Below are 27,530 nucleotides of genomic sequence, written 5' to 3'. Positions count from 1 at the left end.
TTCTCTGCAAGTCACCCTCATACTAMATGTGTAATTTTGATGCCTCCTGAAACAAGACTGACATTCACTGAAGTCATATAGGYAGCCCCATAGCTAGAACTGTTTTCATCAAGGGTCAGGAAAGTCTGGCTGTCATCTACTCATCACTTCCTCCATTAGATTCATTCTCTCCTCCCAGAGCCTCATCCATCACTTCAATTAATGCTTTATACTAAAAATGGTGATTGGATTTGCCAGCTCAGCATCACTGCAATTATCTCTTAAAGCAATGTGCTGTTTCATCAATTCCATTCTAACTTTTCTTGTCCTAAGAAGAAATCCAGCACTTACCAGGCTTGCTAGTTATTACTGTTCTGGTGTTTCTATGCTTTCAGAATTTTATTTCAACAACCTCATCTCCAAGATAGAAAGTTAAAAACCTGTTATTAAAAAACATATAATAAGCTAGCTAAATAATAAGTAGCAGYCAACATGAATGACAAACCCAATAAATATAAGAATGTGAGATACARGCTATGCTGATAGCATATGAAATATGCAAATAGGACAAAATACTTCTAGAGTTCTTCAACATAAGCAGTAACATTATGCAATTAGACTGTATRTTATACAATTTAATGGTGCCTTAATTTATGGAGACAAGCAATTAAGTTTTATCATTAAAATATTTATAAAAACACAGAAGTTTTAAGACAAGCTCTACCATTAATAGATAGGTCTGTTTAAAACAGATATAAAACAATTTYAGTTTCTCACAGTTCTACCACAAAAATAAAGATCATGTAAACTTTTGACCAATTAGTTGAAATATTACATTGCAAAACAACTTCTGCACTATCTCCCTAAATTAATTATTTCTCTGAAATGGCAGTTTAGTGATGGATAACTCTTGTACTGCAAAATCCACCTATCTCAATAATTTGTGTTAACTTCTACTCGTGGAAAACTTCAGGGAAAAGGGGAAAAAAGTAASAACAACAAMTCAAGTTTGTAATTCCTAGTGTTCRTTTTAGGGCAYTGACTCCCAATTAGCAACAATTTGTATTAGGACAGCTGATGAAAACACTGCCTCTGGCTGCACCCCTGCCTGATTCTGTGTCACAGACAACTGAGCACCCCGTCAAGCAAATCATGAACCACTGCAACAGGCACAAGGCTCAGTTTTCCTTAMATTTTCAGCCTTCAGTATGCAAAAAGGGAAATATTTTTATCCATCCAAATGAAAGTAATTTCCTTCTTCTAAGGCAGAACCTGCAGTACACATCCTTCGTTCAGCTTCACATCTTTTTCAGATTCACCAGCTCAAGTGTCGGGTATTAGGGCTGGGATGGTTTTTTTTTTATGTTATGCTTTTTGAAAGAATCCTTTAGGAGATTCCCACTGCAGCATTCCCCACTGAAATTTTAGGAATTAACTCTCCAATTTAATGAAAAAGATTACATCACTGGGAACTGGTGCAACATGAATGGCAAGATAGCTTGAAAACAGAACATTCTAGAGACAAAACATTAATTTTTTTCTTTCCTCCAGTGACAATGTTTTCAATGAAGAATTTAGCCTCAATACCTTTCTTTTTCTTGATCAATAATACTTTTAGTTTACAACAGCAAAAATTTCARATGGAAGGACAACAAAGCTGGGGAACCATCCATTGCACAAATCTTATGGATAATGGTTGAGGGAGCTGTGAGGCRCTCAGCCTGGAGAAAAGGAGGCTCAGGGGGAACCTTCTCTGTCTACAGCTCYCTGAAAGGAGGTATAGTGAGGTGGGGTTAGGTCTCTTCTGCCATGTCCCAAGTGAAAGGATGAGAGGAAATGACCTTAAGTTCCACCATGGGAGGTTCAKATTAGATATTAGAAAAAAAAATCACTGAGAGAGCAATCAAGAATTGAAATAAATTGTCTAGGAAGGTGGTGGAGTCACYGTCTCTGGAAYTGATCAAGAGACATCTGGATATGGCACTTGGGGATTTGGTTTGRGRGTGATTATGATGGTGCTGTTGGTTATGATGGTTAGAGTTGGTTGGACTAGAYGATCCTGAGGGTCTCTTCCAATTTTGATCATTCTATGATCCTACAKTTTTCAGGCAAATCTTTTGGACTCAAGAGCTGTACCTCCAATTAAAGATCAGATTTTTGACTCGGTGCCACAAGACAACATTAAGAACAATGGGAAAGAAGGGGGATGGAGAGAAGAATGGTCCAGATACACAATGTCACTGCATACTAGATACAAGCATGAGGAAGCACATAGAAAATGAAGGATTTAAGTAGTAAGAATTTCTGAAAGATCTGGTCCTTCCCCATGATTTCTTCCCTCACAACCCTCTGTTATCCAGCCAGTTCCTCCGCCAGGCAGCCCTTCTCACTGCTGGGGGACTGTAACACCCCAGGGCTCACATGGCCACAGCACAGCTTTACTCCAGGTATCAGAGCCAGCCTTCTCCCTCTGTCTGTACTTAAACATCACCACCACCATCTGATTCCTCCTGTTTTTTCTTCATGTTCAAGCTGTGTTTGCTTCCTCCAACAAATGCCAAAGAAAATACAGCATCCATCAAAGCAACAGATAAGGAAGATTAGAGCATTTTCTTTACTTATCTCCCTGGTCAGATAGTACAAAATATATGTGGGTCAAACAATTCCCCCCTAAAGGTTGTCTTCTCATGCTGTATTTCCAAATGCRTTTTTTTGGGGATGCGTGGAGAGATGAGCAGAGGAAAAAGAAGGATATGAGGAATACAAGGAGTTGTAGCAGGGAGAAAACGGTGCAAGAGGATTTTGTTTTGGACAATTCATGCCATGGGCAAAGAGAACACCCTGGAGTTTGTAGCATGTACTTCATTTTAACTGTATTTGCAATTAAAACACCAACATCTTCTTGRCTCTTGCCTGCAATACATCTCGTACTGCTTTGGCATGCAGAGGCACAAACAAAAGGAGATAGTCAAAATAACAAAAAGGAAAAAGGACTTTCCTCAAGTGATAAAACCCCATTAAATTTGACTTCTAAAATTCTTATACAAACTGTTATAGACTGTTAAATTTACTTGTTTATGTGTCAGTCTTTAGACTTTTAAGCATTTTTCATAAACTTGTGCCACAGACAGACATCCCAACTGCCTGTCCACCTACCTTCTGTCAAGGCACCAGTGGGTCAGGGGTCTGTGTTGTTATAAAGGTCAGGGCACTATACAACTGTGACCAGTTTAACCACATCTTGTGACACTATGATTTCATGACAACACTCTGAGGAATTTAGATTGTAACTAATTTGATGCTGAGGTTAACTTGCAGATGTTTCYGAAGGGAAGACACTGGGTAATGTGGGTTGAGATCTTTGTACCATTCAAGTCACAGATGAAGACATAGAAAGAGTTAGAAAGCAAAATAAATATACACTTCCTCCACGTTAAGTGAGGATTTTGTAACAAATCATTAAGCAAAGCAATTCTGCTGAGCCCTGTGACTCCTCTTCCCTCTAGAAGCACAGGGTTGCACCTGGATGCTGCTCGGAATAAGAGGCACATACACAATGCTGTTTTCACCACCAGAAAAACTGACCAGCTTTAAAGGCCTTTCAGGATTTCTTGGATTAGAGTTGAAAGAAGCAGTTAYGAAAAATGCAATTTTTTACAGATACTACTGACAAAATACCCAGTGCTCTTCATCGAGTTCAAAAAGATTAATAATTTCAACTACTTTTTTTAGCATCTGGGAAATGAGSACTTATCCTTAAACTCTGTCTGGTATAGGGCTGCAAAATCAGAGAACATGATTATCACGTCATATAGCACGAATTTGTTTTAGTTTTAGTTCACTGATGCCTAATTATCAGCATGAAATTGCCTGTGTTCTTTTGGTTTATTTAATAAAAAAATACTGCATTAACTATGCTAATGGAAAGTATGAACATACTGTAAAACTCTGCTTAGCAGAAGTTTCTCATAAACTATAAACCAAACCATTATAAAGCACACTGTGCCCCAAAATGAGGCAATTATACAACACTATTCCATCATTACATCAGGATTTTATACCTTTTTTTTCACCAAACAGACAAAAAATAATTTGGCCTAAYCTGCTGACGGAAAAAACAATGAGAAATGAAATCTCCTATTTTGGACCATGAAAATATATTTAAATGGTCTAGAAAAATGGGACTTGGATGAAGTTAAAGCACTATCTTCTGCTTCTGAGCTACGAGACTTTAAGAAAGGCTTTTCACACAACTYGCCATAGTGAGACTTACAGTGCTTCAGTTTCCCTGCTGTGAAAGAAGGCAAATGACAGCAAAACTGCTTTCCTAGTGAGAAGGAATGTCTGGGAGGTGTGACTTATATTGACAGGAAGATAAGGACAGGCAGATATGAGGCAGATGTAGATAGAGAAAACCTGGAAGTTTCCAGCTTGGCCATCATTCCTAAAGATGCTCAGCTTTGGACATCAAGGACACCAAAGCTTGCAGCAAATTCCTACTCATAGGCAGAAGGGCCACCAGGCTGTGCTGAGTCACAAGGGCAGCCAGAGCTTGCAGGTCACTTGACTGAGCTGCAGCTATGCAGGGAGAGGTCTGCAGTTATATTGAAAGTTATATCGAAACATCTGACTGGCCCTCAGGCAGACTTCAAGGTAAATTTTCATTAAAGATGTGGATTGCAACAAGGAACGGCACTGCTGAAAAAAAGCTTGTGACCTCTTCATCAGAGTTACAGACTATTTCAGGATGGGCAGGACAACACAATTTCAAAAGCACGTGTGGATCCTGCCTCTTGGCCTCATGAATAAAACGGATATATAGATATATATATATCTCATTGGTCACCAAAATATACCCTCCCACCTTCCTCTAAGTACTGCCAACAAGCYACACCACAAGCAAAGTCACATCCTTTTAGATCCAGATGGTGGTCAGATATTGGGTAAGAAGGACATCAACTATGAAGCACTGCAGCCCAAGCTGCCTCCACATRCCCACTAACAGTGTGGCTACAATGTGCTGCTGAGATTTTCTTCCCCCTAAGGAGAAGAAAACACCCTTGACAAAGGGAAAAATAAAATATAGTGCTTCAGGGATAACAATCGGGGTGAAAACACAACAATCTGAAAAAGGACATTTATTAACTGAATGGGCTGCAATGTGCTTTCCTCTACACATTCAGAATCATAAACACAAATCTTTTGAAATTTAGATTTGATAGTTTGAGATATAAAGTTACCTCAAAATAGATCACCCACATTTGCTGGATTCTGCTCTGTCATAGTTTTGAGAAGCAAGAATATAATAATCTGGTTTTCAGCTTGTTACCTCTACCTCAAACAAGCAACCTTCACTTTGATTTGGGTACCCATCTAAGGTGAAAAATGTAGACTTGAGTAAGCACTTCAAACAGAAGTGCTTTAATAGCAGAGAATATTGGCAATTTAGCATTAGCAAAGTTTCCCCACCTTACATTTCTTTCTCCTTTACAATCAGTTTAGGACCAAGGCACTTGTGTATCAATAGCCATGCAAACATATGCTCAGATATGAACAAATATTCACACGCAAAATTTGAATTCCCACCTACTGCTTAAGATTTATATATATATATATATATATATCACTGAAGTTCAAGAGTATTTCTGGCTCCAATACACACAGTTTAAGTGTAGGCAGGAAGTTAAAGAAACAGCAGGAAATATGAGTGAGTCAGTCTAGAAGAACTACCAATTGCTTGGCTCTTCATCTGCAGATGAAGTTAAAGTGCCCCWTAAAAGGATCTTTCATTTTCCTTTTGCAAGCACTTCCATAGGAGAGGAGGACAAAAAATAAATCAGTATTTGCTTATAACTTAAGGAATGGACTGAAATGAAATTACAGCTCCCATTCCTAGAGGATACAAAATGTACAAGTTATTCTTGAACTCATCTCTTCAGGTACTCTTCAGGAACAAAATGGACTAGAACAGTAAATTAAATGTTCAGTGACAAACACAAAAAAAAAAGACAGAAAAAAACCAGGTATCTGCCTTACAAACAGAAGTACTCTATACCCCTGCGAGCTCTTATGTTTAAATTGATTTTGGAATCTTTGATCTTGTACATATAAGAAATATACTTTAGATACAGGTGTATATATAATAAATATGTTACCTATACAAGACATGTATGATGGATGGGTAGATCTATCTTGCATGTATGTATATATATATATAATGAAATAAACAAACATTTCAATTAGAACAATGTCTGCACTAAYTTCTTAGAATAAGGGAACATTTAAACACCAAAATCTAACTTAAACAAACAGAAATGACACAGCAACAGTCTAAAGCTAGCTTTACAAATCCTAATGAAAGCATTATAAATAGTGACACTGACATATATTAGAAGTACAAATCAGATGAAAGCCCAAAGGCGTCCATATGGAATATGCAAAGTTCTTTGATGCAGGTGTTTGCATCAAACAGTCAGGCCATTCACTCCTGTTTATGACAGAAAACTGGAAATTACCACGGGGAAATACTTATTTTTTAATTATTCCRTTATTCACAAAGGACTCGTCCTTGCAACCCTTAGTAATGCTTTGTCAGGAAAGATATGGATGCCTATTATGATATAGTTTCTAATTATTCTTGGCCTTAAGGCCATCTTATTGCATCAAATTGCAGCAACTCAGTCTCTGTTCTTCTCTGCATTGTTCTTTCAAATTGTTTCCATCTGGATTATAAACAAGTCCTAACATAACACAATTCAGACCTATTAACCTTCTTGTGCATTATTCATGTAATTTGGTTCCCATTTATTTTCAGGGCATTCCTTGAAGCCACTTGCAATCAGCCCCAAGTTTTAGATTTTGTGCAATATTTGTACAAGGAAAGAAACAGAAACACTGCATTAGCACAGTATGAAKTGATGAAAGCCTGGGGAGGACAAACAGAATTCATCACAATTTATGAAGAAAGCCATCTTTAAGAGTGGTTGGCATTCAGTTGAAAGGACGTAGCATGGCACTTTGCTCTTAAAACTGACTTACTCAGGARAGTGATATGAAAAGGCTTTCCCAGCACCAGACCACACAGTTACAACTGAGTGTTACAACACAGTTACGACCCATGTTGGGCTCAAAATTGGTCTATGCACACAKGGGATAGGAAGGGTAAGGACAGGGATGGTACCTTCCCATCCACTGCTGCCTTGCAAAGGAAACCTCCATGCTCCTTTTTAACATATTAAAGAATCTGTCAAAGGCTAGATATTAAAACGTATTTTCTTCTAGATCACGTTTAGAAACTAATTATCAGCAGAAAAAATGTTCTTGTGGCAATAACAGCACAAAGCTAATGCCTATTACGACTGAAGGTATTTCAAAACCTCCACAGGTTATATTGGCTGATATCTGCTGCAGTATCCCAGCATCTTAGGTTTACACCATTTATCATTTATCTGTCAAAATTATGCATTTAAGCATTTGTGTTATAAATATGGCAATACTTCTCAATGAAGAAATCATAAAAGCATTAAAAAGCACACTATTTTAACAACGAACTTTTCTGTAGAAAATAAAAAGAGTAGAACACTGATGCTTTCAACCATGCTAGGTGCAGTTCACGTAGAATATGCAGAGACTCTTCTATGCCAAAGTCTTTTAGACAGATTTTTGGCATCTTAATAGCAAGTTGAATGGTATAAAGTCACAGTACCTTCCATCTGCATAGTCTGCATCTGCACCTCCCCACCAGACATCTGAATCATCATCTTCAGCATCAGCTGAATCGAGATTGTCGCTTTCCTCTGCCAAAGGGCAGCAGACAAACTCCACACCACGAAAYTTGTCAATTCCACAGGGCAGCAGCATGCCATAGTCGTGCAGATTCATGCTCTTCTCACTACAGGACTGCAGAAAAGAGGGAAAAAAAGCAGCAAAATCATCATCATGAAGGAAGACTAAAAAAAGTCAAAGACCTTGAGAAAACATGAAGGAGCTGCATACTGTCATAGGAAGTTAAAGCTGGTGAACTGCATGATTTCTGAAATTTGAAACATGATTTAGAAAGGTCACACTTGCATTCACTTCCTGACTGTAGGCAGGTCCCTCTGTCCACTGTAAGCAGTCTTTCCCAAAATAAAAGACTTGTCTCCTCCCATATACATAACTCCMTATCTTCCTGTCTAAAATCCTCACAGGCTCTGCCTCATAAAYGGAAAACTTTCAAGACAGAATAATTATTTGATGTATTAATCCCAATCCTGATGCATTCATGTTATTGAAGACTTCACTGCAAGGTAAATCAGCATTTGAAACACTRGAAACACACTGTGTCTGGTCTGACACCTCTGCCAGTACAGGACCTCCCAGCCTTGTCTGGAAAACAGCCAGTCATGCATAATTATACCTTAAAGATATAGTGATGTATGACAGGTGAAAAAATGAAAATAGTTCAGTGGTGCACAGTGATGATCTTCCTGGCTATTGCCATTTCAAGTTTGCAAGTATTCAAAATGAACTAGAATTTCCCTGTGTGAAGGTTGGTGCCTTAAAAGCTTCAAGTATGATTCAAGCAAGAACTGAAAATTTGAAAAGCTGCTGAGCACATTTCAAATTTCATCTCCATAAGGTGGGATAACATACAACTGTAATGAACAAGAGGTTCCAAGAAAAAAAAGCAGTCAAAAACCCTGGCAGCTCAATCTCAGCTTTTAATCGTAAAACCTCTCTACATAAGGAAAAAAGTCAAAACCACATTAGCAATTGTAACATTAAGTTTATTTCTAGTTTCAGYAAAGCACTGTTAAATTGTAAAAACTCTGTGCCTGATTGCAAAATGCCTTTGTCTAGTCCTAGTTTGATCAGCTCTCCTACCCTTTTCTGCTGAATTTCACATAGTGCACTCCCTGAAGCCTGTTTGATCCTTGTGTGCACCTGGCATAGCCATATTCATAACAAATAATGGATAATGTCCACCCAGGATAATGATTCAAGGCAAATCCTAGGCATTTAGTTCCAGTGCTAACACAGGCAAGTGAAGGAGACAGTAAACACAGTGTGAGTGAATCTGAGGTAAAAAACAGTGCTATGACAGAGGGTCAACRTTCAAACGTCACTTTTACGTATTCAGCCATGGATTCTAATTCTCTGTTCTGACTCCCATTTCCTACCTTACAAAAAAAACCAAAATGCTATTCAAACACTTGAAAGTACTGATTTTTGTTTTCCTCATCTACTGGATACTAAATTTAAAGTCAACCTTAGAAGAGTGACACAGCTTTAAAAAAGGCAGGAAATTTTAAGACAGATGAATGTACCTCTTTAGCAACKGTATGCCAGTGCAGGTGAGTTTCACATACATCCATTCTTTCTTGGTGAAGGAACTTGCACTTGTCTGGCACCAGAAGGGCATCACTCACAAACTCACCCACTGGAAGGAAAAAAAAAAGAAAAGAACATGCAAGAAATATTAATATTGCTTCCAATACATCATTTTGTTAAAACTCTCTCTACTTCTACCAGCTTTTGTGAATCAGTGGCAGGGTTTGTTTGCAGAGAATAGGAAAGTTTCTAAATGGTGTTTCAACCATGACCTTCTTCCAACTTGCCATTGAAAAGGAGCTCCTGTCTTTGATCTCAGATGTACTAGTTTATGAAAAACACCAGTATAATAGAACTTGCAGGACCCATTGTGTGGTAGAACATGAAATCAGGAGCTGACGGATCCAGTTCAAGGGAGGGGACTACAGGGGCAGGAAGGGACATTTTCTATCTTAATGGCAATAGGGAGAGGGTATGAAGAGTTCTGAAGTACTTGGGTTTTCTACATATAACAAATTACACCAACATCTTACTTCAAAGCATTTGAAAAAATTTCCACTGTATTACAATGCTAACAGTAACACAGTCAATTTAGTTATATTTGTTGATGCAGTCTCTTCATTGCATCAGCCAGATGAATTTGGGTTAGCCCAGAAGGTCAATAAGCAAGTAGAACTCCTCAGCCAGGGAACGAGATGACTCATGATTACCAGAATATCTGGTCAGATTGAAGTGGATGAAAAACCTTTTTTCCCAAGGACATAACTGACCAAAGTGATTGTTCTGTCTTCAACAACAGAACAAAAATGTACATGGCTCATGAAGTAAACACCGCTCACAGCATCAGTACTGACAAGAAGAAACTCAGCTGATAAGTAACATAATTTGTTAGACTAAAATCACTGTAATTCTGTAAAATTCTGTCATGGCAATTAAATAACACCAAACCCTCTCAAAGATACTTTTAAAGGAAAAATTACAGAGTACTTTAGAGAAGTGTGTATACTGAACAGACACTGGATTKTGAAAGCACATGACTCAGCTGGCAAAAATCATCAGTTCCCTGAAGCTCACTTGTCTGTAGCCTCCATAAAACTAGTCTGTGTTAAATGAAAAAATCAAGGTGGTCCAATGGTTACTAGGGTGTAATAACAGATTAACAGATTAATTAACATCTCAAAATGAGACGACTACAAGTTCACTGTAGTAGACAGTCATCTCAGGGAGCTGATGAAGTGGCCCTTGAGGCTTACAATTAAAAGGTCAGTTTTAAACATAACCAACATCTAATGCATTGGAAGAAAGCAGAATTCAATAAATATATACCTTTGCTAATCACCAAGACGTGTATTTTGCATTAAATTCCCTGCATATATTTCAGAGCTTTTGATCTGACGCCCGTACAGTCAATTAGCTAACTAGGAACCAGTAACTAGTTTCCTTAACTCAGTTAATTAACAAGGTAAAAAAAGCATTTTGTTATTTTTATCCTTCCCTAGCACACTCTAATGCCTGCAGATTAACAGAAATGCTGTCTACAGATGTCCAAAATAAACTTGGAAAAATAATGAGTAAGTACACTTTTTGGTAACCCAAACCACAAAATYTGCAATTTCATTTAACTAAGTCTCAGTTTTCAGCAGTATCACACACAAATCCTGTAGTGAAATTATCTTAATTTGCAGGTTTTGGGGGACTAGTCTGACACATACGTGAACTTTCTCAGGTCATAACTAAGTGGCATCTGTTAATTTAATCAAGTGCCTGAGCACTGGGCAAGCACAMAGGGACTTTGCAAAAGTCTCAAGAGTATGAGGACTTCATGCRGAACAGCAGTGTCCTGCACCTGAGGAGGAATAACTGGGCACCATCACAGGCTGGGAACCAAAGCCTGCTGAAGAGCAGCTCGGTGAAAAAGAACCAGGGGCTCCTGGTGCACAACAGAATCCCGGAGTCAGCAGTGCCCTGGGAACCAAGGAGGACAATGGAATCCTGGGGTGCATTAGTAAGAGATTTACAGCAGGTGGAAGGAGGTGATCCTGCCCCTCTACCCAGCCCTGGTGAAGCACATCTGGAGTGCAGTGTCCAGTTCTGGGCTCCTCGGGACAAGAGAGACATGGAGCTCCTGGAGCAGCTCCAGTGGAGGATTACAGAGATGATGAAGGGATGGAGCGTATCTCATGCAGAAAGGCTGAGGGAGCTGGAGCTGTTCAAACATGGGAAGAGACAACTGAGAGGAGACCTCATCAAAGTCTGTCAGGGTGTGCAGGGAGGGGTCAGAGCAGGGACCAGGCTCTGCTCAGTGGTGCCCAGCAATGGGACAAGGGGTAATGGGCAGGAACTGATGCACAGGAAATTCCACCTGAACATGAGGAAGAACTTCTTTACTGTGCAGTGACCAGGTACCTGAACAGATCCGTCAGAGAGGGTGTGAAGTCTCCCTCACTAGGGATATTCCAGAACCATCTGGATGCAAACCTGTGCCATGTGCTCAGGGATCACCCTGCTTGAGCAGGGAGGCTGGATCAAATGACCCACTGTGGTCCATTCTAACCTGACCCACTCTATGATTCGGTGAAAGGTAACACGATCGGAGGTACCACTGAGTTACAGCCACCAAACGGAAGATGGAAAACCTTATGTCCAAAATCTTGGGCAGTTTCAGTTGCAGAGTCATTAAAAATATGAATGAATATATAATTTATTTAAAATGAAGCACATTAGTTTTTGAGTATCTAATTATATCAACTCATAAAAATACACTACAGAACTACAAGATGTTCRAATGTGAAGATACAGTGTTAGATTTGACTTTTACACAGAAAGTGTGTACTGCTTTATAGAATCATATTGCATGAAAATAAGGCAACAGCATTCTCACAGTAACCCAAAGTCTCATTTCAAACAAGGCTCCATTTTSTAAACAATTGCTGAATTTCACAGAAATAAACAATCCATTCCAACAAGCCCTCCTCTGCTTTTTGGGAGGAAAGGAGGATCTGGGGAGAAGGATGGCTGTTCAATGTGATACTCCCACATTATAAAGAATTAGAGTATATTAAGTGGGCAAAATCTGGGCAATAGCAATCGCTTGCAACTTTACATGTGATTTCTACTGCCTTCAATCCTATTTTTATAACAAAATTTAAATCTGTCCATTATTTAGASATACACAGAGCTCATGTTCTAGAAACTTTTTTCATTCCTTTTATGATAATTACTACTGAAGTTTAAATGCAAAGCTTCGAACTTTTATTCTACTTTGGTTGTTTTTTAAAATAAATTAACATTCAAGTAGCAGTTTGATGAACTAGACTGAAATCACTTAATAACTCTAATGTTTAATTTGTTTGGACTAGTCTAATAGAAACAAAAATCCATCAAAAAGAAGCACTTCTAGCACTTTAAGCTTGCAGGAAAGCTTCCATCTGTATCATTCCTGTACATGTTTAATTTTCAATGATGCTGAGTCATAAGATTCTTTGCTTTTTTTTCAATGAGGAGCCTTCAGAATACACTGGGGAAACAAGCACACATGAAGGAAGCGCAATCCTGCCTTCAAAGTGAGGTCTAAAAATAAGGAAAAATTATAATACTACTTTTCTTTGCCAGTACATGCAATGACTGGGAGAGCTGTGCATTACTACATTTCTTTGACWGATGGAGCAACCCAGCCCAGTGCTGGTTGTAATTGCTACTACCAGGTGCTGAGATCGCCAAATTCAACTGCCGTATTACTTTTAATTCCAACACGGCAGCATACTGACTTTGCATCGCACCAGGCTGGCCTTCAACACCCTGCCTGTGATTAGGTGGGTTAAGCATTTCCCCAGGTAGCAGAACTGCCTTAGAAACCTCCCCAGCCCCAAGCTGTCCCCTTGTCCTTACCAACACCTCCACCCTGCTCCCCCAGCGAGCCATGGTAAACCCTGACCACACCATGGATATAGGGGAGGCTTGCACAATTTGTACCAACCACAAAGGGTTGGTATCGTTACCATCACAACACTACCTCTGTTTGCCTTATATTTACAGCTATTTTACTGTACTTTTCTGCCTTATTCAGGATCTCTTGTATTTTGATTACAGCTGAAATCTGTCCTGTGTGGAGCAGCTCCAATAATAAACCACAATGGTACCACTTGTCAGTTGATGAGGTCATAAATCACTRCATTCCCTCAGGTTATCTAACTTATCAATATAACAGCTACTTGCATTCCAGTAGCTGCTCACAGGCTCTTGCAAAGAAGGGCTGGACAAAACCAGATCCTGCTGGCTTACGTTTCAGGCCACCTGGAGGAAACAGCCCTGAAGGGGAATTCTGAGCAGAGGTTGTGTTAGCACATTAAAACCCACCACTATGTGCCTATCGTTCATTTAGCTGAAGGCTGCCAACATCCTACAAGTTGTTTCTTGCTAAACTTTCCACTTTTTAACCGTGCATCACCACAACACTGATTGTGTCAATGCAGTAAGTCACAGTTTAATTTCATTTCAGAAATATTATCTTTGCTCCCCACCATGCCAATAATCCTGCTCTTAATGCCCAGCTCTCCACTGTGATTGTAGCAGAGTTCTGTTGTCCCATCCATTATAACAGGCTAATGACTCACACTGTTCAAGAACAGTTTTGATGGAGGTTATAATGCCACATTATAATATTTAGTAATTTTATCAGTCAAGGACATTCTATCATTTGAAAAATACTCTTGGAACAATAACAGATTTTTTTGCTGTAAGACTTGAAATTCTGGTCCAGAAATTTCCTTTTTCAACAGAGCAAATACTAAGAAAAGCATTAAGAATCAACCTCTAACAAAAGAATTAGGATTATAGTGAAGGCAACCATTCACACAATCTTTAAAATCTTCTCTGGGAAGAAAAAGGCCCAGCAAGTGGGCACACTCCTAACAAGATGATAGTTCCCATCTGTGTAATGGAAGATATCAGGGCAAAGTAGTGCAAAACAAATGCACCATGTGAAACATGGTCCTGMTCAACAGATTTTCCAGCCACAGCATAAACTACATGGAATGTGAAGAACCCTCCAACACTGCACAGAAAGCAAGTGAAGATGATAAAGCTAATAAAAGAAAATCCATGRCAAAACCAAACACCTGCCAGCAAATGACTGCAGATGGTTAAGCTCCAAACCAAAAAATAAGCATGATCACAGATGTACATTCAAACAAAACCTGTACTAAATTTTGCATGAGGAAGGAGCGCACATGCTGAGACTCTAGGGCTCAATGCTCCATTTTCATGTCACCAATGAGAACAAAGGTATTGCTAAAACAAATTACAAGCTCACGTGCCTGCACYGTACATATTTGAGCACATTCAGAGAAATGTGTCATTTTCCTGTGACTTTGCACAGATTATCCAGAGCCATCTCACACTTGGTGWRGCRCATCAACCATCAAAGAAYATATCAACCCCGAGGAAATTGTAGATTTCTTCAATTTCAAATTTAATTTTAAATGGACATTTAAGGCATCTTCCTAAATGAAGACAAGGTGGTGCTGATAAAATGTGTCTGTGCCCCAGCAGCCTGAAACATCCATATTTTTCTGATGAGAAGAGGCTTAACTCCTGCCCATAACACTGCCTCTGAAAACTGCCCTGTAGCAAAATTGTTCCCACTTCCCCATTTTGTCTGTAGCCTGTTAACATGAATTTCAGTTAATGATCCACAGCATTGCAGACCCGAATTTGAAGGGTAGGAGCAGAAGCGACAGCATGACCTGCACATCCACCTTGATGCATGAGGTGGGAATAGCTGCAGAGGCTTGGCCAAAACCACCACTGATCTCAATATTGACCCTTCATCCTTAAAAGTATCAAGAAATTATTTTTTTAAAGTACAGATGAAGGAGGGGATTATTATTTTTTGAGCAAAGCCATCCACTGTGTATTAAGTATCYGAAAATGGGGCCAATGAGTCTCCAAATGACATTTTCCCAGCATCAAAGCAGGTTTATTAATATCTTTACTATTCTTTTCTGCTTCTAGGAAGTTCTTAAATACTTCTGTACTCCTGCTTTCAATCAAACTTGAAAAAATAAAGAGTACACCCYCTAAAAAGTGGTTTATTATTCCCTTCCTTAGCAGGCATAGTAACAAACACACCCTGATACACTGACTCTCAAGTTAAACACCCACGCTATTCTAGGCTACAAAAGGCAATTATTTGGGATGAGCAGAGCTCTTCCATTAGATTAAGAAATGACTGGGAATTCTAGTTGCACTATATGGCAGCAAATCCTCTGGGCAGCAACAGTCTGGCATTAAACCCACAACTATCTCCACTCCAATCCTGAGAGGGAGTGAGAGCAGGCGAGAGAGCTGAGCCCAGCCCCTGACCCCAGCCAATTCTCGAGGTATCTGCACTCCCCAAGAGAAAATACCCCAAGTGAAGAGATGGTAGCAAACTGCACCCTTGCCCCACTTCCTCCTCCCAGCCACATCTTATGTCTCTTAAGTATTGTTGTTATAATCTCTTCAGCAACAAATGGGAGAAAAATTCCCTAAGAAAAGAAAAAAGAAAGGAAAAATCCTGATCTCCAATACCTACATTAAAAAAGGTTCTTTCTCAAACCCTCATCCTCCTTCCTCTGTAGTTCTTCCATTGCAGACATAAATGGAATTTCAGCTCAATTTGCTGGTTTTTTGCCTGACTGAATTTTGTGATACCATTGTCTTATTTCCCAGACAGACCACCAGATCAGATTTGATGTGTTGTCACTAACAGATACATCTGTTTTCATGCAAGAAGATTCAAATACACATCATCACACACTGGCATCTTTTTAGACAAAGCAAATAAACATTCTTTAAAACTCCACAGCAGCTTAACAGTTTATTGCAGCTTTAAGTCCATTTACTTCTCTCCTGGTTTTTATTTGTCTCCCCAATGTTCAAGGAAAAATTTTGCTGTGCACTCAGCAGGGTGTCTTTTCTGTCCCTCTCTTGCTCAGTAATGCAACATGAAAAAGCATTATGACCCTAGGATCATACCACATGGATCCTGCTCCTGTCACACCTTCCTAAAGAGGCCTACAAAGTCAAAAATCACCATCTTAGAAGTTATCAGTGTGACCAGCAGCAAAGATTACCCAAAAAAGGCTTCCTGAAGTATTTTTCCCACAGTTTCCTTCCTCTAGGTACCCAGCACTCACACTAGCAAACTTTCTTGCCCTGCACCACAAACCAAGAGTTTGCCTCAAACACAGTTTACCAAGAAACAGGCCCAAAAACAGGCTGCAAAATTCACCTTGGGAAGATGAGAAATTTCAGGATTGAGCTGCTCTCCCTTCCAATTCCTCGGTGCACAGGTTGTATATCTGCAAAGCTTCTCCCACAAATAAGAGAGTATTTGTCACAGACACTGCCCCTCCCCTCACAATTACAAAACCCTGCCTAATTTATTGGAATACTTAAATTAGAAAACAGCAGGTATAACAAAGTCTGGATAGCCTGAGTCACATCTATCCTGCCTCAATCACAGAGCTGCTATGTGATTCTGCCTGAGTAAAAATTTTTCTTTTCCTCCCACACTGTACTTAATTGTTTATTGCTTCTTCCCCCCTCCTCTTTACAGCCCCTGCAGAACTTTTAAAACCACTTTTTCCTTTCCAGTACATCGTGACAGTAGTTCTGACCAATCTATAAGAGACCATGCCCAGCTGCTCTAGAGTGCTGGTGAACACATTGGTGATGCAAGCATAGCTGTTTACAGTGATAAAAAAGATCATAAAGTGAAGGATGCCACAAGTAGAGTAACTGGTGGAGAGTTTTAGTGTTTTTTCAAGTAGGAAGGTTGGTTTTTTGAGATTCCAGGACACACTCTAAACTGACAGCAGTGTGTCTGGCTAACACGGGTCTACTCAAGTGTTACAAAAAGAGCTGGCCATAAGGACTTGGAAGGTGCTGAAAGCCAAGTTAGAACAGACTGCTTGATCCTACATACAGAATAAGAGAGGGAATTACTGGGTTCCTCAGATGTGAGGATAGAGTAACCAAAAAAAATACTGAAAATTATTTATCTGCAGAAAAGTGAGTAAAAATCACATAAAGAAATAAGCCTGAAAGATGAACAGTACAGTGAAACTCTAAGGAACAGATCTGAAATATGAAAGATTTAATGAGACCATTTTTGTGAAAAKTTACTAACATTGTCAAGATCCCTAGACTGAAATCTGGTCACAATCTAGTAAGAAAACAAAGTCCATAAAGAATATAGGACAGTGGTACCTTCAAAGATAACAGCACTTTTACTCCAAACAAARTATGTGCCCTTAGAGGCTGCTTACACAGTACTGCTTAAGAGGCGCAGTTACATTCCTGCCATTACATGCCACTGCCATTCTGTTTAGAAAACATCTGTTTACAAATRGAATAGACCTGTGGTGATGAACTGACCAGAAAACCCCTACACCCTGCCCCCCTGCACGCAGGCAGGGGGGAGGGGATGGGAGGGGGGGTAAGACAATGGTGTCTTAATGGTCCATTTTTCTTTTTGTGACTCCTCCCCCTTACTTTGGGTTAATTTCTGTCTTCCCTTTCTGTGTGGTATTCTTAGTAGTTTTAGCAATAGATTTTTTTTTGCCATTTAAGTTTTTCAACCTGTTTGGCCATTCATGGATTCTGAAAATCTCTCAATCCGTTATCTTATCTAAAGGCCATAAATCTTGGTGTTAATTGGGGTTTTGCTTTCCCCTCTGCCTCTCCTGGGGATGGGGGGGGAGATGTTGTGGGTGCCTTGGCGTTCAGCCAGGGCTCAAACCACAACATTTTTGGCACATTGGCCAGGAAAGGAGTTTAAACCATGACAACAGGACTCTGTGGACGAAAACCCAACTCTCCATGAACATCCCACCTTCAAGGGTAGGATATAGAAGTAATGACAGTTACTAATGATGGGGCTGAATAGCTCGAATAACTGAGAAAAAAAAGCTCTGAATTATACAGGGTCATGAATCCTCTCATGATAGCACCCAATAATCCAGAGCTCAGTGTAACATACTTTCTGCATTCACAATTTCTGTGAATGCGCAATGCCACAAATATTTAATATAAATATTACTACCGACAAAAAATCTCACCCTCCTTCTAACAAAACTGCTCCTCTCCAGTTCTCATTATAAAAATTAACTCAGTGAATACAACAGTAGTTACTGAGGGCTGGTAGAAGATGTTCATATTTTATCAAGTGATTCATTCCAACCTGTTCCTTTTTTTTCTCTTCATTGTAAATGAGTCATTATGGACAGAAAACCAAGTCAGGATTAATATCTAAGATCATATTCTATTGAGAACTGAATGCTGCCTTAAGGAATAATATAAACAGTATATTCCATGCAACTAATGAAGGATATAGAGTAATATTTGCTACTTGCACAGACTTTATGCTCACAAACACTTCACAGTGTCTTAGTCTAACCCGTAGTATCATAATGAAGATTTTTTTTTAAATTCAAATACCTTGTATCATATCAACAGATAAAAAACAATTCAGAGAGCAAATGAATTTTAGAGTAAAGTGAACAACAGTAAGGAGTACATTAAACTCTACAATACTAAATATATCATATTGCAGGCCTACCATAAGGATGACCAAATAAGACAGAATAAATCAAGATTAACCACTAGAGTGAAACATTTTGTCATCTCCCTAAAAGATCTATAAAAGCTTATTTTGATAATGAAATCCTTTACAGATTACTGCCCCTAGTCAAAGCGTCTAGTTGAGCCATCACTGAAAAAAATTTAACGGCAAAGCATATATCCCACACAGAGAAAACATTAAAGTTAGGTGAAGTGGATACTGCTCAGGAGAGCCCAAATTCCACTTGGACAGAGTGACACACAACACTGGGAAGCACACAGCTTTAAATAACAGTTAGCAAACAATCAGAAGCTAAAACTTTCAAAAGAGCAGATGAAAACTGATGTCATACTATGCAGTTCCTCTGCAACAGCAGCAAGGCAGCAGAGCAGAGAGCTGTGATGGTAACTACAAGTGAAGAATAGACAGAGAATGTGCTGCACTGCAGTATCTGTTGGTGGTGCTGCATCTTCTCCCAAGTGCCTCTGCCCTAATGATGTTCCAGTTTAGCAAAACAAACACTTTCCCTCTAGCAGTACTTTCAAAAAGATAACTTTGCCATATCAATGGGTCTTCATCAAGTTTTGCCGAAAACATTCATTGTTATTTACATATCCTATGTGTTCTATATTCAAAGTCAACCCAGTATTTCAGAGTGTAAAACCCAAGAGAACTAGAAAAAAAAAAAAAAAAACCCACTCTGGGTAGCCGGAAGTTTCATGGGTCATTGATGAGCCTGAGAGTTTGTATTTTCACTAAATTGTGAATACAGGCTTTTCAGTCATAGGAATTTGCATCAGGGGAGGTTTAGGTTGGATATTAAGAAAAGGTTTTTCACCCAGAGGGTGGTTGGGCACTGGAACAGGCTCCCCAGGGCAGTGGTAACAGTACCAAGGCTGAGGGAGTTCAAGGAGTGTTTGGAAAATACTCTCGGGCACATGGTGGGATTGTTGGGGCTGTTTTGTGCAAGGCCAGGAGTGGGACTCGATGAACCTGATGGGCCCCTTCCAACTCAGGATATTCTATTATTATAGGGCAAGASGCTACTGTTTTAAGCAACATATAAGATAATCCTTTTCCCAACAGGTTTGTAATCTCTTTTGGGTGGATCCAGATATCTATATTCACAGGAACTCAACATGAATAGTCAATAATCTTCTAACAGATTGAGAACATTCACAGGGCAAAGACAATGACTTGACAAAATGACATAATCAGAAATTGTGCCCTAGATTAAACTATAATAAAAAGGAATAAAAACATATCACATATAAGACCAACTCAATTAGGAACAGCTAAAACTAAAACAAAAACCAGCCTCTTTCAAAGCATGGAGGGCTCAGTCCTCCTAAGAAGATACTGCTTATGTATTCCACCTGAGTAYCTTCTGGAAAGAAGTAGAAGCAATTATTATACAGAGCCAACATTATTTTATGTTACCAAAATTAGTTTTGATATCAAGTGGTTAAGATTCAAATTTCTGTTGACCTAGTTGCAATGATATAATAGAAAAACAGGGTAATTTAAATATTTTACACATCAAGAACTCACTGATAAAGCCACTGGGAGTTAAAGATCAAACACAGCAATGCATAAACTAAATAACTTCCAATAATCATGATATTCATTCATTATTCCTAATACTGTTTTTTTGCTGTCTTTCAGTATTTCAAACTGAACACTTAGGAAGCAATTTTGATGGCTGAGTTAAGTGCATCAGTTAAGCGACAGAACTGACAGCTCTTAAGATAAAACTCTTCCCTATCTACACTGTGGTTTTTAGGTACATACAAAAAAAATTACTAGAAAACAACAGAAATTCAGGTCGTTCAGAAGAAATACTATTAAAGTTGTTTTTCTTTTTTGAAGCACATTCATATGTTTTACTAAAACTGAAGGACTTTTTATTAGCTGCAGTTTCACATATGTACCTGGAAAAAATTCTTTTTTTAAGTTCCCTTAGTGATAATTAAGTAAGTTTCCATGTCATTCAGAACATACTAAAACACTCTAATATTACTTCTCAATTTGAGAGTCAGTAAGAAACCTCAAAATGTAAGAATAAAGTTTAAATCCAAAAAATGCAGACCTGTTCATACATGCATTAATGCAAGTGCAATCAYTCACCAGGAAAAGACTATACTGCAATCAGTGAATCAGCAGTCCTTCAAGTTAACAGAGTATTAAAGTTATTTGGTTTATTTTGTTAACAAGGAGGCTGTGGGTGTCATTAAGGTATGACTTCCCATTGTCCAGTTCAGACCCAGCAGCATTCCCATGAAACAGCAAGCTGGGATTCCAGGGYTGGTATGATCTATAAGTAAATCAAAACTAGGAAGTTTAAAACAACTGCTCTGCATAACTACATTTTTCCTTTCCATCACTTTGTGACTCCCCTGCACGCTCGGCATTTTCCCCTACTTTTAACCCAATGAAGGCAGAAATGGAGAAGAGCAGAGTACTYTTTCAAATAAACCAATACAAGTCTTTCCACGGGGAATAAATAACAAAAATAAATAAGCATTGGATTAAGCAAAAACATCCAGACATCTCATCAAATGCTTACTTCAGTAAGTGAATGTCAGTGCATTCCCACCTCTAGGTACTGWCACTGCTCTTTCTTTAGCTTCCTCTAACAATAGGGACGAGTAACCTACAGAAACTTGTTAATCTTCCTGTACTAACTGGTAAAGACTGGCAGGCAGATGTGGTGGTAAGAGGGAAAAAGAGCTCRCTCTGGAGGGGACAGACCACCTACCCATCAGCAGTTCCCCAGCTTCTTGAGGCCAAGCTAGTGGCTCCTTAAAACACCTACCCCCTGTCCCAACCACCTATCCTCTGCCTGACCTTCACACAGCTTTCCAAGGACAAAAACCTCACACAAAGTCAAAAATGGTTCCTTAAAAAATATACACTACTGCTCCATTTGTTTTGGCAGAAGACCTGGCTAGAGGGCTGAYAGCTGTAGTCTACTCGGCTCTCAGTTTTCAGGGCTATTGACAAACCACATGCCCAGCTTTAAAGAGCTTTAAGAGAAGTAAACCTTAAAAAACCAACAAAATCAAACAAGAACAATCCTGAAGAAGTCACAGCCATAAAATGTTATCACAAGTATAAATCAATGGAATTTGGAATGGATGAAATTCTTAAAAAAAAAAAAAAAAGCAAAGCCAAATACAACTGTATGAGAGAGTTCTTCGGTTCCTGTTGCTACTCATTCCATGACAAGCATACTAAAAATATCTTGTTTTTCCAGCTTCAAAAAGTCCTGATTTAGAGACAATTTTAGGAGAAAACACTCTGGAATGAACATTTCCTCTAAAGAAAAGGGTTTCAGCAATCCCTTCCTGCCAATATGAAATGAATTTTCTGGATGAAAGTGAAAAGAAACTGTTTATTTTGACAAGCAACGTGTCCACAGGGCACAGGAAAAAAATGAATAAATGTTAGATATTGAACCTTCAGAACCTTAACACCTCCCCCACCCCCAGAGCAGAACAAAAAACCCAAAATGACAGGGGAAGGGAAAAAAACTACCAAGCACCTGGCGAGAAGGAATAAAATGATGGACAGTCCTTTGYCTGGGGATGGAGGAGGGGGGAGGGGGAGAAAGTCCATGGAGAAGCTCAGGGGAAAAAAAACAGATGACAACTTGGTGAAACTCAGATGTTGGTTTCCTYCTCGCACTAGACGAAGCTGGTGGATTTAGAATCCTTTCTTTTGTTGGTTCAGCTTCTCTCGAGGTCTGGGCCAAGATGGGGTGTCCCTGTCACCGCTGATGGTCTGATTTGGACTGAAAGCCAAGCCAAACAGTCCAAGAAAAAGCAAAAGAGGCTGCTGAAGAATTGCTACTGCAGTCTAGGGAAAAACTTCTTGCAAAAGCTAACAAAAAAGCAAGCTAGCTAAAAGCAACAATGTAGCCTCAGATCTGCVCAGCAAGCTGAGAACTGGGGAGAGGGAGAGCTTGAACAAAGCAAGAGCTCCTCTGGATCCTGCCCCTCGCACAGACTCACTTTAAAGCTACAAGATGCATTTCCAGGCATAAAGCAGACTATCAGGAATAGACTACCATCATAAAACCAAGACAAGAAATAATCTAGTATTTCTGTGGWTTCATCAAAACCCAAGTTCCTAGATGGCTAGCGGATGCTTGACTTTTATAAACTGTGCATTATCATTTTCAACTTTTATTTTCCATTGCAGAAGTTTTCTGCAAGAAACTAAACCCCTACATTTCAACACAAGTGCCTCCTGCTACACAGCCATTCTCAGCATCAACCACAAGTAAGAAAAGCTTACACTTTCCATTCACTGAAAGAGAGAGGAACCTAAAGGGGATTTCTGACTGCATAAAAAGATACCTATGCTTGTGGGTAAGGGAGACTGGAAGTGTTGAAGTATTTTTGACCTTCAAATGCCAGCATGTTCAACTTRCAAAGATTTTGGATGTTAACACAAGTATGAAGTGCTGTAATTCTTTCACCAAGAATACACTGAGCACCACAATCCATCCAGTGGGAAGGTGGCTGGTGTCATCCCATCACAGCCCTGCAGCCCTTGAATTCCAGCCTGCCATTTCATGGGAACACTGTTGGGTCTGAACTTGGCTATGTGAGGCCGTTCTTCTTCATCCTGATGTTGTTTGTCAGTGATGATGTCTAAAGAATGAATGCACTCGAACTAAGCAACTTCTGGCACTTGAAGCATAGCCCCATAATGCTGCCAATGTGTCCCCTTGCCAGTGTGAACAATTTATCTTTTGAGAGCAGATAAACATTGAAGCACTGAACTGCCCATCCCAAGTACCAGCTTTATCTTTGCCTGAAGGGCARTGTGCCCTAAATGAGAAATCCTTGACTGAAAATTAGCCAAGCTCTTTCATACACTTACTGAAAGTCAAGGTTACAGATAAGCTCTCTGACACCAACCTTCCCCAAAACCCAAGCTGTCCACTAAAGATGAGAATGTAAGTGTATATTTATAAACAAATGTCTGAAGTATCTCAATCAAAGACAAAATACCTTTCACAGAAAGACACTTAAATTATTAAACACACAGTTTGGCCTGCCTAAATCAACCACATAAATACAGACATCATGTCACCAGCACACTGACAACAAAAAGCCTACTATATAGRCTGCTGATTATAATACATATATGTACATTTTTACCATTTTTTGCTAAGGTTAACAAATTAATAACCATTTTACTGTGGTCCTTTAAAAACACAAATYTCCTGAAAAGTAATTCTGATGTGCTGGTGAAAGTATTGTGTCATAAAAAAATACCAAATCTAGAAACCWCTTAAGAACGTAAATTCAAAGTGATCAAGCTTGAACATAATGTGATCTCTAAACTACATGGGTAATAATATAAAATACTGTTGAAAACCACAGAAAAATCCAACACGGACATAATACACAACTAAAGTGCACAATGACAGTGTTTGTACAGCAGCAGTGGATACCCTGGAAGCCTTGCTAATTTGTGTTGCATGCAGCAAGAGGCGGTTCAGCTGTTCTCAGACCCAAGGGGACTCCAGAAGCACTAATAGACACATACAATGATAAAGACAAGGAACCATACCCAGWGTTCCCAAGGAATTCACCCATCTGCTTCTGCACAAAGCAACAGCTCAGTGAGAGCACTGCCTGACTCGCGATTGCCCGCACACGTGGGACAGAGGACAGTGCAGGCTCAGACAAGAACTCACTATTCTAAAAGCATGTCACAGGCCCAATCCACTGATCCACAGGAGTTTGGAAACGCAGTTTCAATACCATGACTCATAACCAAGATTCTCCTTTCCACAGTGCTCATCACAGTGGATTTTTTCTCCTTTGGATTTCAGAGCTCGATGCAGTATTTTTCCAAGTTTACCTGATTTGTTCAGTTTCAAGGATGGACTTAATGCTCAAGAAGAATCACAATGCCAGCAGTTAAAAAAAACAAAAAAACCACCAATAGTTTTCTTCCATCCYGCCTACAAAATAACAGAATTAAAATAAAGACTAAGGAAATCTTATAAGCCACATATGGGACGGAAATTATGGAGAGAAAAAATATCTTAAAGTGAAGTTTTTGTTTGAGGTTTGTTTTAAAAAAATAATTAAATGTAACTATAAGGAAACAYAGAAACACGTTTTTCACTGCAAAGGGAAAACTAAAGATAATTTAAAACACTCATCAGAAGCCGCAGAAGGAGAAACAAATGACCATGTTTGTTGTGCAACACAACATCTCAGCTAAGCTTTAAGTAGAATATCTCTCAGCAGCCAGGTCATCTGACAGAGCATCAAAATCTCCCTTCAACACAAATAAAGCAACATCACAAACAACACTCAGTTYGTGTCTATAACAGTCTATTTAGAACACTTTAATGAACTAAAATTTACTGCAGTTTGTTGAAAAATAAAATAAAAATTAATTTGAGGTAATAGCAGCTTTCTTTACGTCCGATGAAGTGCTGACACACACAAATCCCTTAACATTCAGAAACCAGAGCATTTTTTTGCTATGACAGAAGGATATTTTTTCCTTCATCTTAAGAGCTTATTGGGGTTTAAGCTGGCAGGCATCTAAACTCCACATGGCTGCTTGCTTACTCATTCCCTGCATCATCCTCCTCCCCACAGAATGGGAGAGAGAACTGGGGAGAAAAATAAGAAAAGTAAGACAAAGACAGCCTAATAGGACAGAAATGAAGCAATGAGAAATACTACTACTAGTACTACTAAGAAAAAGTTATTAGTAGTATTATATTGTACTACAAAACAAGTTCACACTCACCACCCACTGACCAATGCCCAGACAGCTCCCAGAAGCTCCCAAGCAGAATCCATGGCCAGCTTTTCCCCTGGTCTATATATTGAGTATGCCAAGATATGGCATGGAATATCTCTTTGGTCAYTGAGGTCAGCTGTCCTTGCTGTTTCCTTYCAGTTCCTCCCTSGTGTGAGAAGCAGAAAACTSCCTGACTAACTGCAAGCACTGCTCAGCAATAACTAAACCATCAGTGTGTTCCCAATCTTATTCTCAGCCTAAATCCCAAACACATCACTGTGCTAGCTAATTCTGTCCCTACTGAAACTAGAACAGGATCCCTTTGCCATCATGCAGGAACAGACCAATCTCACTGCTTCCAGGAAGTGTCACAGAGTCCTTATCTGCTTGCTCAGGTAGCACCAAGTGAGGTGTGTAATGAGATGACAMACAAAATGGCTTGGATAACAGATACCGACAGGAAGAAGAGAATGTGCTGAGAGGAAAAGGCAAACATCAAGGTAGGAAGAGGATTACCCAGAAGGAAAGGAAAGGTGAAGAAACATCAGTGTCTGTGAGACTTGAGTGCAATGATGATGGACAAGACAGTAGCATCTGGTGAGCCAAAGAAGAGAGCAAGGCTGGAAAACCTGAAACAAAGRACTCTGTAAGAAGAGCCAGACAGGGTCAGCACTCTCAGAGATAAAAAAGGCAGGAGAAGCAGGTTAGAAAGGAAAGGAACAAGTATTCTGATGACAAGCACTCTTTGGTATGGTAGAGGAAGCCTCATAAGCCTGWTAATGTCTGTCTCAGTCCACAAAACATTTTAGCTCAAGTGGCCAAAAGCAGGTCAACACTGCATCAGAAAAGGGCATAAGGTGTATGAGCATGTAGCAGTACTCCCCCCAAGACCCTGTTTCACCACAACTTCTACAGACACAAGACTTGGGTCCCTAACACCATTGTAATTTCTTTCATGGGAGCCATATCATATTTCAAACACTCCCCATCACTCTTAACTCTTCAGTTTCCAATCTGTACTTCTGAGGAAAACCAGAACTGCAAACAGTATTCACAAATACAAGAAAGTCCATAGCTAAGACAGTGGTAGAGTTATGTTTTATGTCTTGTTCCCCATTCATTTCTTAATAATCCCTAATACCACTGGGTTTTCGCATGAATGAACACATATTTTTACAGAACTATTAATACCCAAGGACTCAATCCTTGTAAGTCTGAAGCTACTCACAGTCCAACCATATACACAAAGACAAGACCGCATTTTGGGCTTCTTCCATGAACACTGCCTTAACTACATTATTTTTTGCTTCTATTTTACATTCAGTCAATCAGTATCAAAGACTCCTCTGAAACTCATCATAATTTGCCATCATTAACTCTACTTGAATAACTTAGTATCTTCATCAAATGGATCACCTCACAATTTACCCTCTTTTTCAAATCACACATATTTTGAACATCACTGACATAGGAACTGATCCCTTGAGATTCTACTGATGACCGTCCTCTAGCTTGAGAATGGACCATTAATCTCTACCTTTTTTTATCTTTATTTAGAAACATAAGCATTTTCTCTTCTATTCCATGGTAGATTAAATTCTTTAATAGCTTTTGGTAATGGACCTTGTTAAATATATTTTGAAAAATCAAAGGAGGCATGCTATCCATTTGTCTACCTACTCTTTTAAAAAGAAATTCTTGCTCAGTATCATACACACTTGACAAGTCCAATATTCCTGGATGTTCAGCACTTCAAAAAAGCATCCCCTCTCCCAGATAGGCTTACAGAACTGTATCTACTGAACATTCCCTAGCACCTTTTAGAAATAGCCAGTGAGTCCCATCACTG

The 27,530-nt window shown here is 39.2% G+C and overlaps 1 protein-coding gene across 4 annotated transcripts in view; it reads right to left on the bottom strand.

The window, feature by feature from the left end:
- Positions 1-27,530, bottom strand: part of APP (amyloid beta precursor protein) — a 189,705-nt gene that overhangs the window by 87,807 nt on the left and 74,368 nt on the right. For all 4 annotated transcript variants that reach the window (XM_057371847.1, XM_057371845.1, XM_057371844.1 and 1 more), the window contains exons 4-5: positions 9,288-9,400; positions 7,685-7,878 (exon numbers count right to left, since the gene is read on the bottom strand). In XM_057371847.1, the coding sequence (XP_057227830.1) occupies positions 7,685-7,878; positions 9,288-9,400 (307 nt within the window). The remainder of the gene's footprint in view (positions 1-7,684; positions 7,879-9,287; positions 9,401-27,530) is intronic.

The sequence above is a fragment of the Malurus melanocephalus genome, unplaced genomic scaffold (assembly GCF_030028575.1).
Source record: "Malurus melanocephalus ecotype Western Australia unplaced genomic scaffold, MMel_1.1 scaffold_159, whole genome shotgun sequence".
NCBI classification, from domain to species: domain Eukaryota; kingdom Metazoa; phylum Chordata; class Aves; order Passeriformes; family Maluridae; genus Malurus; species Malurus melanocephalus.
This window is presented reverse-complemented; position numbering and strand designations above follow the sequence as displayed.